Here is a 13,802-nt window from a genome sequence, read left to right as displayed (position 1 = left end):
ATCTTAATAAATCTTTATCTTTTCTAGTTTAACAAATACTACCTTAATGTGTTAACTATTCATTCATGTACAAAAAATAAACTTTTTAATCATTCGTAAGAAAACACACTTCTCAAGTCGACTATTTGGTAGTAGCCCCATTTACATTACTAATTTTACAATCAAAATGGTATTCACCACACTTTATTTTTAATAGACTCACTGACTGTTGTTTTAAATGAAAAAAATCACCTTATTAGGATATTTAATAAAATTTGAGGTCACTTACGATTTATATAACCTTGAAAAGAGGCAAATCTCAATTTATCAAGAATCATAATAAATTAAGATTTGCCGGTAACAAAAGATTCTTTGATAAGGTCAATAATTAATTATGTCACTAAAAAAGTGAAAAGTGGGATGCACTATAGACTTATTTTCTGTTTATTAGCTATTGCAAAGTTATTAGTTTATGAAAAATAATTAAGTAGTCAGTTTAAATATTCATTAATTAACATTAATTAATTACTCATTAATCACTACAAGTTCAAAATGCTTTTTTTTTTCACATCAGAATATATATATATTTTTAAAGTTTTGTTTTTTTTATAGAAATTAAATTTCAATAGCATTATTCATTCTCATTTGGATTAGTATGTTCTTTTTTAAAGTTTTAGTAACAATCTTTAATAAAATGTTATTTATATGATGTTTTAGTATTTGCTTTGATTATACTTAATTAATTTTCATAGATGACTATCGAAATCATTTACTACAATTACGGTGCATGAGTTTAAGTTTTTCAAAATTTTGATTGGCTATGCTGTTTTCAAAAGTTTGAGTAACAATCTATAATAAAATGTTATTTATATAATTTTTTAGTACTTAATCTGATTATAATCAATTAACTTTCATAGTTGATTATTGAAATCATCTATTATGATTAAATCTCTTGTGTGCAACGCACGAGTTTAACATTAGTTAAAATTAAAAGTTTAGTTGTGACAATATATTATGTAATATGAATATAACAACATAATATTTTTCAAAAGGTAGAACATGACATGATCGAAATGTTTTAATTAATAAAATAATTCTTTATTTTTTTATGCCATAATATTTTGTCAAAAATCATATTTTAAAGTCACAAATATGCATTTAAAATTGGCCGAACAAACTAATATATCTTGAACTTTGGCTCAATTTTTAATTTTATCCAGTTTTAACCTTTATTTCAATTGGGTCATTGAACTTTCACATTTGTTTCATTTTTATGCTCGACTAGCCAAGCGTGTGTCCCAGCTTACGTGGCGGCTGATGTGGCTTGTTGATGTGTCCAATAATGGACACATCAGCAAAATACTCGACCCGATCCATCCTGCCCGGACTCGCTCACTTAAAACCCATCATCTTCATCCTTTGCTAGGGTTTTAACCCCTCTGTGCATTGTCGTCGTCGCCAAAACAGATGCTGAAACTATAATGACTCGTTAAGGGGTCTAGGAATTTTCGAGTATTTTATTTTAAACTCAAAATTTTTTCTTTAGTTAATTGAAAATTAGAAATATATATATATATTTTTAAATAAAGTGTAAGTGGAAATAAAAATTTGGGAGCCCATTCAAATGGGATTTAAAGATGTGGAAAAAGTTCAAATGAATTGGACCATTGAGATGTGTTAGAATTATAATTGTGAATAAAGGGGGATTGGGCTTTGGAATTGAGTTAGGCCCAAGTGTAAAGTTGATACAAATAAGTGAAGGTTGAAAGAAGAACCGTTGGGCCTAGTTTATTTGAGATGGATAAATGGGTTGGACTTGAGTCCATTTGCAATTAATAATTGAAATTTAATATGAAATTAAAATAAAATGTAAAATGTCTAAAATGGGTGTACGTGTTTTATTACTTAATGGCAATTCGATGGCATTTTAAATGTGGTTCTAAATTTTTTAATATTTAATGATAAATTGCTCTGATGGCATAGAAATCATTTTGGATTGTATGATTTTATATTATGGTGCATGTGATCGTGAAAATAAGTATATGAGTATAATTTTTAAGAAATTGGGAAATAATGAAATGGGCCATATTAAGTAGTTAATGAGTTCATGGGTTTATAGGTGAGCCAATAAATTGTTGGGTTGGGCTTGGGCTTGGGCTTGGAAAAGGAAATTTAGCTTTTAATTCGGCGAAATAAGAAAAAGAAGAATGAAAATAAAAATAAGTGTCAAATGTCAAAAATGCCCTAAAAAACTGTTTGTTATAAAAAAAAGTAGGGGCAATTGAGTCTTTTGAAGGCTGATGTGTAGACCTGGTGCCGCAACCCCTTTTTCTTCTACGCACTGTGGTTTGTTCCATTTCAGGGTCGATTTGCATATCTCCCTTTGTCCCTCCCACTGTTCCGTTGCCTTCATCTTCTTCTCCATCCATTCTTCTTCTTCATATTCTTCATCTTCTTCTTCCACTGTCTGTTCGCGACTGGAGCTTTAACGGAGGAGTCTTGTTAGGCAAGTTCTTCTCTTTATCTATCTCGTCTTTGTCTTCTGTTAAGCTTTTGTGTGGAAGAAATATATATATATATATATACATATTGGTTTGCTACCATTGTTTACTGTTATATTATTTCATACACTTAGATCTTTGATTCTCAATGACTTGTGGGTCTAGTTGATGTCTCTAAAGGGGATTTAATCATCTCCAAGTTCTTTCAGTGAATGGCATTTATTTGAGTTTGAATCGATACAGAATCCTTGCACATTCTTTATCTATGTAAAAAGGAAGTTTTAAGCTATAACTGAATGTGCTTTTCCCCCTATGCCTCATTTAAATCATATACATATACATATATTTAGCACCCCATTCGAACCGCCCACTTATATATTTATATATACATACATATGCGTAACTAGAGAAGTTGCAAGTCTGGGAGCTCTCCCCTGTTTCAAGCAGCCTTCTATAATGTTGGGATAGCCGTATGTATACTCCCTGTTTGATTTTAATAGCCACCTGAGGTATGTATATATGCCCACGATCCAATAGCTCCTCACCCACATATATATCCATACATATATATATATACCCAACCAGCCTTCAGATGCCTAGGCCTCTGTGCATATTTGGAAGCCCCCCCCCATATATATATATATATATATATGTACATATAATTACCCACACCCAAGCTACTGGATGCTCTTCTCAAAGCAAACCCATTTACATTCACTTATATATATTCAAAGCCCACATACAAAGTTGATAGAGAAAATTCATAGTCGATAGATCATAAGCCCATAGTCGACTATTCATAGGCATAGTTAACAAACAATAAGCCCATAGTTGACAGATCATAACCCATAGTCGACTATCCATAGGCATAATCGACATACCATAAGCCCATAGTCGACTATCCATATGCATAGTCGACAGACAATAAGCCCATAGTTGACTATCCATAGGTATAGTTGACAGACCATAATCCCATAATCGACTATCCCTTTGGAAAATCTAAACACTTAACATTTCCTAACTTCGTTTCTTTTGAAAGCAAGTTAAGATTATCAAAAGGTTATTAATTTTGAATCTTAACACCCAACCTTACTTCCTATAGAATTCAAGAAAGATTGATTTTCATAACTTTGCTTCAACTCAATTATAGATTTGAAGATTGATTTTCATATAGTCATTATCAAAACTATTTTATTTTTCAAGAGTAAAATATCAATTGATTTAATGAATTCTTGAATAAATTACTATAGCGTGTGCATGCTTGATGTGATTGAAAAGCTACCCAGTATTATGGGATGGGAAGAAATTATTTGTATAAGTAAGGCAATAATTTGTGAGATGAGATTTCGTGATATCTATATATATGTGGAAAGGAATGCATGATATGTTTCGTACACGTTCAGCATGTGCATGCTATGATACTTTGTATTATTTATCTTTGCACACCTATTATTTTGTGCGGAGGGAGAAATGGTACCCTAGAGCACCTGGCGCGAGACGAGGTGGGCATAGCTCGACAGGTTGGCTCCATATTTATTTGTGAGGTTTTATTGAAATTATGCACTTTTGCATATATTGATTTATAGCTTGAGAACCAAGGAGATCGATATTGATAATAAGATGAGGCACTTTTGCGTGTATTGAATGATGGCTTGCGAGCCTGTGAGAATTGATAATGACATTGAAATTTTATGCACATTTGCATAGTGATGCATGGTGACATGATATATTAAGTTAAATTGATAAATTCATGAATTATGAATCTTGTATATAATTGTGGAGTCCTTGATTACTCTTATTGGTGTCATCATGTTCTTGTATCCAATATATTGTTCCTTGTTTCTCGAACTTGCTAAGCCTTGTGGCTCACTTGATCTTCTTTGCCATTCCAGGTGAAGGAAGGATGTTATTGGGGGCGAGTCTAATAGGACTACAGTCCAGGGATAATGGTGTACGGAGACGAGTCCTAACTTTAAAGATCATAGTTAGTGATTTGGTGAGGTTTTATAGTGATGAGAATCTATTATATTTATTAGCATTTGAGCCTCTTATTATTTTGTATGGCCATCAAGCTTAGGGTTATGAGATTCTGAAAATGTAATTGAACCTTAATTTAATTTTCGCTGCTAGAAATGAAATGAGTTGTTAATTGAGTTCACTTTTGTTCTATATCATCTCTATAACGACATTCTTTTGAATATCCTATGTTAAACGGGAATATTCGGAAGCGGGGCTTATAGAAACTGAAACTAAAGTTCCGTCTTCGATCTTCGACCAAACCTGATGTAGCAAAGACGAAGAGTTGTCCCAGAGAAGAGGAATTCTTCGGAGTTTTTGATATGCTCAAAGCAACTATACCGCGCGAAGATCAGGACCAAATGTTACTTGAACAGAAGCTGTGTGGAACTCGTATTATGAACGTTGTAGCATATGAGGGTATCGAGAATGTAACGCCCCGCCTTGCCGGGCGTGTCACTATAAGGCGGTTTTCAGGATTTTTTTTTTTCCCCTCCAAGTCTGTCACACGCGGCGCCATGAGAACAATCTTCACATGCAGATAAAACACCCGTTGTATAAAATAGCCAGTGCCCACGGTGATTTCAAGAGCAACCTTCACATGCAGGTAATAATCCCGAGAACCCCAGTCTTGCCCGTTTAGCTAACAAGATCCATAGTCTCAACTAAACGAGTCATAATATACGCAGCGGAACATATTATCGTAACATAAATACCGTGGCCTACCACGAGGTTCATACATTGCGAGATACGTATTACAACATAATAAAATGAAAATAACACTATCATGCGCTTGTTAGTACATATATCAAAATAAATTCCAACAACCGAAACAATACATCAGCTAACACCCCCAACACTAATAGCCCTCAACCGGCCACGTCTTTATCCTTGCAGCAGTCCCTGGCTGGAACATTGAACATTCCAGGGGCATAACCCAAATTAGATGATAAAATCATCTAAGTGATGGCATGATACAGTTTACCGAATGCATGAATAACACATGAATGACGTATAAGACAAAAATCACATGCAACATGTCTAACATGAGAAATCTCCCTGGCATACTCAACCTCCTGTGAAAAATTTCATTCCACACACCATTGGGGTTGACCTTGCCTCGACATATTTAATCCCTGAGTGCCCTACCGTGTCACCTGATCACCGGGATTAACCTTGCCCCATTCTCAAGAAGACCCTACCCCGATAACAATAACACAAAATTAAGACCTCAGTGATACGAAAAGAAAAACGTACCATGCACCAAATTTTCAAGAAATTAAACAATCGATGCATTATTCTAATCGGACGGTATATAAGTACATAAGTAAACACCTATACGAAGTATCTCAAATTTCGGAGGCGTAACTACTTACCTGAAGTCACAACCAACACCTTAAGACACTTTCAAACAATAGTAAGACTGGATTCGAACCTCTCACCTTAATTCAGAAAAAGCTTATTTTTGTCTCGAAAAGCGTGTTGCACCTCGAAAATCGTGTAATTCATTTCTTCTATTAGTCAAGTCGTCCCCTGATTGCCATTATGACTATAGAAATTAATATTTCTATTTTTCCCATACTTATCTTAATTTTCTTTATTTGTTTCCTATTTTTTTCAAACCTTTCTTTCCTTCTGAAATCCATAATAAATACCAAACACCTAATTTCTTCAAATATTTTTGCATGAATATCCTTAAAATAATTTTACAAAAATATTAAAATTAATTTCAGAAAAATACCGTGTTCCACACGCCGAGCGAGTGGGCTGCGACTGAAGTCCGTGCGTGCTGGTCACATGCCTTGTCTTCTCCGGCTTCCTTCTCCGACGACGGCGGTCTGCAACAACTTCAAACGGCCAAACAACTTATATGGCCTTGAAGCTCTTGAAGAGGCGATCCTAGGGGTACCCTCTATCGTCGGAAAAAGCCACCGGAAAGGCCTTAAACGGCCGTTTACAGGGTCGGTTCCGGCGAAGCCCGATTTTCTGGCCAAGCTTCTGAAACCCATTAAAACCTACACCAAAACCTCGCAAATTCTCCAAAAAAACTCCCTAGCACTCAAGGAACAAAAGCCCCTTATTCCCAAAGTTCAATTCTTGCTGAAAACGGCCAACCAACTTCGATTTTGTTTTGAAGCCCTTGGCCATTCGAACCCTATTTATACCCGATTTCGACCGGTTCTTCGACCAATAGAAAGCTTTCCTACCTCCTAAGCTTCGAATATGATCATTAGAAGCCCCAAAATCAAACCAAATCGCGATGAAATTGCTTCGAAATTTTTGGCCAGATTCGATTTTTCTTTAAAAATTAATTCCCACCGATTTGCCATAGATCTCGGCCAATAGCTAGGTTCAATCAAACCATCATGGCCTGGAGATCATTTTGATGCACTTTGCAAGTTCTGACGACGGCCGCCGCAAAGTTGGCCTGTGATTTGCAGGTTTCACACCCAACTTTCCATAATTGCACTTTCACCCCCTAAACTTTGATATTTCATGATTCTGCCCCTTTCACTCAAACCCTAGACTTCTCACCTATACCATTAAACCCCTCAAGTTTAGAATGTGTCAATAAACCCTTAAAAGTCTATAAAAATCCTCGTTTTGACCACTCTCCACCAATTTCTAGGTTCTGCACTTTGGCCCGAATGCCCCTAATTGCAAAATTTTAATCCAAAACCTTTGCAAATCTCTCAATTTTGACATCCCATAATTCTTTGAAAATTTTTACCCTCCAAGTTTCATCTTGGTTTTGTCTCTTGCCTTTTTGTTCAAGTTTTGAATATTACACATTGGCCCGAAACTTTGATAAATTTCATTTTGACCCAACAACTTCCAAAAATACCCTTAATATTAATTACTGGATATTACAGAGAAGGCCAAGAAGAGTCGAGCCCATATGCAAAGGGCTCCAAGCTCCTTTCATCTTCTCTGCAACAACCGTCGATTCCTTCCTTAGAGGCGTGGATCAAGCTTCCCCATTTTCATCCCCTATTCACGAATCGACAATCTCACACCTTTCCTTTCATAGCAGCAACGTCTTCTCCTCTTGTAAGATTTATTCAGCAACCGACTCTTTCTCTCTCTCTCTCTCTCTTCCTATCACTTTTGTGATATATCTCTCTCTATCGCTCTTTCTTGCTCGACTTCTTCTTCTCAGTGATGTGGGTGGTGGCTGAAAATCGCAGGTAAGAATGTAGCACTGTGCATCATTCCATTGATTTCAATTTTGTGTGGGGTTGCGCCATGGCCAAGATTGATGGTATCTTGGTTTGTGGCTTTGAATCCCTTTTGCCCTCCCTGAGTTCGATCTTGCTTCTTATTCTACTTCTTTTGCGTTGTCTTCTTTTTTAGTTTCCTTTGCGTCATTTTCTTCTTTTGCGTAAGCTTTTTCTTCTTCTTCACAATGAACCCTAGCACTAAACAGCAAGATGGTCGTGGCTTGGCAACCGCCAACGACTGTAGTCAGAAGCCACCGCCGTTAGCAACAATCTTAGGGCAATGCACATAGGGTTTTAAGCGAGCGAGTTGGGGTGGGCCAGATCGGGTCGGGTATTTTGATGATGTGTCCATTATTGGACACATCAGCAAGCCACATCAACCGCCACGTAAGCTGGGACACACGCTTGGCTAATCGAGAATAAAATTGAAACAAATGTGAAAGTTTAATGACCAAATTAAAGTAAATGTCAAAATTGAATAAAATTAAAAATTGACCCAAAGTTCAAGATATATTAGTCTATTCGGCCTTTAAAATTTACAAGTAAAGATTTTAAATGAATAATTCTCATCTAATTAACAATTAATTTATAGTCAAATCGTTTTTATTTTTATAATCCTGTTAATATTTAAAGAGTTGAAGAATAGAAATATAAAAAGTATGAAAATCGAACAAAACATAAAATGAAGACGTGAGAAAATAAAAGAAACAAGCAATTGTGAAGTTAGAAAATTGAAAAGACAATAAAACAATGCCCTTATTTGTTGGTTTTCAGATAATCAATACAAGGAAAAGTGTCAAACACATCATTTGAGCATTTTCAACATGTATTAAAGGCATGCTAACAAGTCTAAGTGTTTGATACGCCAGCAATACAAGTAGGACAACATTTACATAAAAACATCATTAGAATGTTATTTCTACAAAGCTCACAACCGATGGAATGAAAAGAAAGAACATAAAAGCAAATACAAATGTTGGTGTTTAGTATACATATGCCATGTAGAATATGGCCATAAAAAAGGCATCATGATGGTGCAGCAAACTCATTCCCATTTGCTCCCAACCACGTGGGTGTGCTTGAAATCACGGGCCAGTGACAAACTTCCATCCATTCTCTTCAACACAAACCTCTCAACCAACAAATAGCAACCATACTTCTTCCACCCACCAGACCCTGCAAATTCCTCTGTTCTACTCACTCTCACCAACCCTGTTCCGCTGCTAGTCCACCCAGCTCTCTGTTGCTCCCATCTCATTCTGTAAACGATCAGTGAACTCAACCCAATAGTTGTTTCTCCTCCGGCACCAAAGCTCCGGAACCAGACCACCCCATTGGCCTGATTACTTTCATCCCAGGTCGCTTCCCTGCCCTCTATAAAGGCCGTTTCTATTTGCACCGTAGCATCCACAGTCACTGCATTGCCCTGGCTAGAATTGTTTTCACAGGCAAATATCTGCTCCCATCGTTGCTCGAGTGTCATCTCGTAAAACATTGATCTCTTCATCTGATCTTTGAACTTCCCATCTCTGATAAACATGAAAGGACAGTACCATTTACCCACAACAATTGCTCCTGAAGTTTTATAGTGTGGTGGGAAATTGAAATCTGGAAGTCTGCTTCGAAGGCCATTGTTAACGCCCAGTGCTTCACCTAGTTTGTAGTTTTTAGGGGTTCCGGTATAAATTTCCCACCCTTTTCTTCGCATGAAGTATGGAGGGAATCCATCTGGTGCTATCGATGTGGCAGTAAACAAGCCGCGAGCATTGCATGCTCCTTCGTAAGGACCAATATGAAATTGTTGGTATATGTCATTAGGATCAAATGGCATTGGTTTTACATCTTTAATGCATTTACAGAAGCAACAGGCACTCATATTGTTCTCCGTCGAACAAGCATATGCTTCCCTATCGAAACAAATTATTAACAGTACCAATTAGGGAAACAACAACGAATCGAACAAATTTCAACAAGTACAAAGTTAGCTCAGGTCATTAGATTGTAAATCCACAAAATTATTTCCTGAAACTTGTTTAGAAGATATGCCTGCCTCTAGTTGCATAGTGCTCTGGCAGAGCTCTCTGCTCGGGCATTACAATCCATGGTAATCCACGCTGGTAGACAATATAAGTATTGAAGTTTCAATCCTTGAACACCTTCTTTTGTTTTTTGTGTCAAGGGTTATAGCACCGCTGGCTTGAACTAGCCAGTGGAGTCTGGATGCATACACTGCATCCCTGAGTTCAACAACAACAACATACCAAGTTTCTAGCTCACTATATGGAGTTACCTACATGAATTCTATAGCTCATTAGTATTCTATAATTCTTGTTATTTGATCTAATGAGCGTGGGAAGAAAAACAATATAAAAGGCTCAATCCATTCTAGAGTACTGAAATGAAGTTGACCAAGTAAAGGCGCACATACCCCTTGTGTGATCCATGTGGCTTCATTGCATAGTATCGGTTGGAAGACAATGGCTGATTAAGAACAGGAATAAGCGCGATGTAGTAATGAGAAGCACGTCTGTTTTTTCCAGAGCCGGATGAGTATCGAATAGTTAGGTCCTTGTTCTGAGGGAAAGGCAGATCTGACAGATATCGGTTCTTGCACAACCCGAAACAAGTAGTAGTCTCAGATTCTTCATCTTGCAGCACTAGGTAGCCCGAATTTGGGCCTTCTGGTGGCAAAGAAAGATACTCGGGAGATCTTAGGCAGCGGGAAAGAAGCCTGGTCACATACATATCTCCCCACAAAGCCAAATCTCTCTTAAATTTTCTCTGTCACTGTCTTAGTTTTCGTAGATTAGCAATCCTGCATATTCTCTCTCTCTGTCTCTCTGCATATATATATACATGCAAACGTATAAAACCAACACCCAAATTGTTTAGAAGCTTAAACACGGGAATGAAGAAATCAAAGAGCATAGAACCTTGGACAAGCAATGCGGTCGCGGTTCTCACTCACTCTGCATAGTCTAAACAGCAAAGGCATTAAGATGCGGTTTCATTGAGGAAAATTGTCGAACGGGTGGTGGCTGCTGGCTGTGTAAATTGAGAACTCAAGCATGATCAAAACGACTGCTTTGACGAGCGCGCTTTCCCGGAATTTTCATTGAGGTGAAGGCGATCAAATTGAACCACAAGTTGACACGCAATTGTCTTATCTGTACCGTGCTAGCGTTCTATTTGACTATTGCCAGATTTTATTATTATTTTTTAAATAAACAATGGTTAAATAAATCCTTGGCAAGGAATGTTAGTTAGCATTAAAATGGTTGGTTTGCCGGCACCGCACACACTAATGCCAAATCCCTCGTTTAAATATCTAGGCAGGAAGTGACATGCGCGTGGATTGAGACGTAGTTTTTCTCCTAAATTCAATAGTATTTAGTTGAACAAAAAAAATATTTTTTAACTTATATAAAAAATAAAAATCAACCTCTCTATATAGATTTTTTCATGAAAAATAGGTCAAAATATACTTTAATAGTTATACCATAGAATTTAATTCTATAGAAAATGTACTGCTATCAAATAATAAATATGGAATTTAATTTCTCATATTTGATATTTTTCAAATAAAATTTATATTATCAAACAAGACCTAAGAGAAAAGAGACACAGCTCAAAAAGAGAAGAAATTGAGGAGATATCGAATACAGAGAGAGAATTGAGGAGATATCAAAGAGAACAAATGTCGAAGATAGAGGAGAGAGTTGAGAAGATGTTGAAAAATTATCACGTCAGTATGTGTGCATATCACTTGCTCATTAGGTGGTTAAATGAGTGTTATTGCATAGTTTAGGAACATTTTTAAAACTACGAAAAATTTAACGTTCTACAAAAAAAAATTAACAATTCAAGAGTAAAAATATATTTTTAGGAAATCTATTACATATAACTCTCCATAAATCATCACTAGTAAATATAATATTGATCATTTATCCTTATACCTTAGTCAAATACAGTGAAAACTCAAATTTAAAACATATAATTCTTATTCGAGCTCTACTTTTGGCACAACACATAAGGTTTCGTTCTCTTTGTTTTTCAATTTTCAGTTTTGAGTTTTGAATTCATTTTCAGTTTTCTGTTTTGGTAGTCTGTTTTTAAAAAATTAAAAACGCGTTCTCTTTGTTATTTTGAAAAATTATTTTTCAAAACAGAAAATTAGAAAACGTGTTTTCTTTCAAATTTTGAAAATATTTTTTTAATAATATTTTATTCAATAAATTTGATTATTTAGTAAATTATAAATATTTAATGTTAATATATTATTAAAAATATATATACATTTCAAAGTTAATAAATTTTATAATATTTTTTTCCATTACATTAATAAAATATGAATAAATAAATAAATAAATGTGTTTTGAATTTAAAGTTTGTTTTGTTGTTTTGAGTTTTTTTTATAATTTTTTTTTATTTTCAAGAATGTATTTTTAAAAACAACAAAGAGAACGCGTTTTCACTATTTTAAAAAGTTAAAAACTAAAGTAAAGAAAACGCAACCTAAGTTTTTATATGGCCAAAATCCGTTTAAGATTTAAACCTAATAACACCTTATCACTTGATGCCCTCTGATTTGATATAAATAAAAGGGCCTCTTCTATTGGTTAATATATTTTAAAGTAAAAAAATAATAACATTTTATATCTTGAAATTAAATAACCATCATTAAATTTTTAAAAAATACCTAAAATGCAAAGTATCCTATTCTCTCTCTCCTCCTCTTTATCTAATGACATTTATTTATCTCTCTTTCCCTCATATTTCTTTGCACTCCTCCTTGTTTTCTTCACTTTTAACCAAATAATAATCAACTGATATGGGTGCATGGTTTAACTTATTTTTAAAAAATGGTAATTTTTATTATAATTTATTAAAAACAATGATATTCAATATGAATACGACGAGACAAAAGTGATGAATTCTTGTTTGACTCTCCACAAGATTATTTGTGTTATGTAGGGCAACATGTGAATAAGATATCTACTAGGGGTAAGCATTTATAATAAAATTGATTAAAATTGAACAGAACCAACAAAACAAATAAAAAAATTGAACAAATTGAAAATTGAAAAACTAAACAAATACAAAAAAAAAAAAAACCAAATTGATCAAAAAATTTTCCAAAACCAACAAAATTGAACAATCAACAAATTAAAACTAGAAGAATTATAAATTTTGAAGCTCACCTATGTGGGTCACTGGTCGAAGCAAAGAAGAAAAAAAAAACCAAATTGATTGAAAAAATTTCCAAAACAAATAAAAAAACCAAGCAAACCAACAAAATTGAACAATCAACAAATTAAAACTAGAAGAATTATAAATTTTGAAGCTCACCTATGTGGGTCACTGGTCGAAGCAAAGAGAACAAGGAATGGTGGGTTGATCATGGGTCTCTAATTGAAGCAAAGAAAAAAGAGAAATATGGGTTAGTTGAAAGTCACTAGTCAGGGAAAGGGAAAGGTGGATCAATCATGACTCGTGAGTCGCTTATAAAAGTAAAGATAAAGAGTTAGGATCGGTTGAGATAATAACTTTGATTTTTTTATTTGAGTCAACGATAGACAAGAGATGGAAACAAAGACAACGAGTGAAGACGGATGGAAGGATTGGTTCGGCCAGTTCTTTTTCTTGTTATTCCTTTTTTATGTTATTCTTCTTTCCTTATTCAATGCGATAGTGCACGTAAAAAACACCATAGTTTTGAAATTTTAATTGATTTGATTATTTTAATTTTTTTTCAACACAACAAAATGAAGCAAAATGAAATAACTAAAATTGTAAAAATTAAAACATAATCAAACTAAATCGACAATTTCAATCAATTCAATTCAATCATGTTGGTTAAATCAAAATTTTACACACTCCTAACATTCACCATACTCCACTTAAGATTCTTAGATTGAATTCAAATTATTATATTTTTTTTAAAGCGAAGAGTAATCCACATAATTTAGCTTCAGCTCGTAGATGCCAAGAGAAGTTTACTTTTGGGCCCACATCTATGGGCTCAGCAAACCCAATTCCTAAGTCGGAGCCCAGAAGAAAGCCCCATAAGCCTTATCTTAAATGC

At 34.7% G+C, this 13,802-nt stretch overlaps 1 protein-coding gene across 2 annotated transcripts; it reads right to left on the bottom strand.

The window, feature by feature from the left end:
• Window positions 1-8,589: 8,589 nt before the first annotated feature.
• On the bottom strand, window positions 8,590-10,900 carry LOC127805510 (uncharacterized). 2 transcript variants are annotated; one of them, XM_052342272.1, is made up of 3 exons: window positions 10,686-10,900; window positions 10,146-10,557; window positions 8,590-9,624 (listed from the first exon to the last, which is right to left on the bottom strand). In XM_052342272.1, exons 2-3 carry the CDS (start codon window positions 10,460-10,462, stop codon window positions 8,763-8,765), a joined length of 1,179 nt encoding a protein of 392 aa, XP_052198232.1. In that variant the 5' UTR covers window positions 10,463-10,557; window positions 10,686-10,900; the 3' UTR covers window positions 8,590-8,762. The 2 variants fall into 2 exon arrangements, with proteins under 2 accessions (XP_052198232.1, XP_052198231.1); XM_052342271.1 differs by having other exon boundaries at window positions 10,651-10,899.
• Between the last annotated feature and the right edge of the window lie 2,902 nt (window positions 10,901-13,802).

This window comes from Diospyros lotus, chromosome 7 (genome assembly GCF_014633365.1).
Source record: "Diospyros lotus cultivar Yz01 chromosome 7, ASM1463336v1, whole genome shotgun sequence".
NCBI classification, from domain to species: Eukaryota; Viridiplantae; Streptophyta; class Magnoliopsida; order Ericales; family Ebenaceae; genus Diospyros; species Diospyros lotus.
Note: the sequence above shows the minus strand (reverse complement) of the source record. Positions and strands in the feature narration are given on the sequence as shown.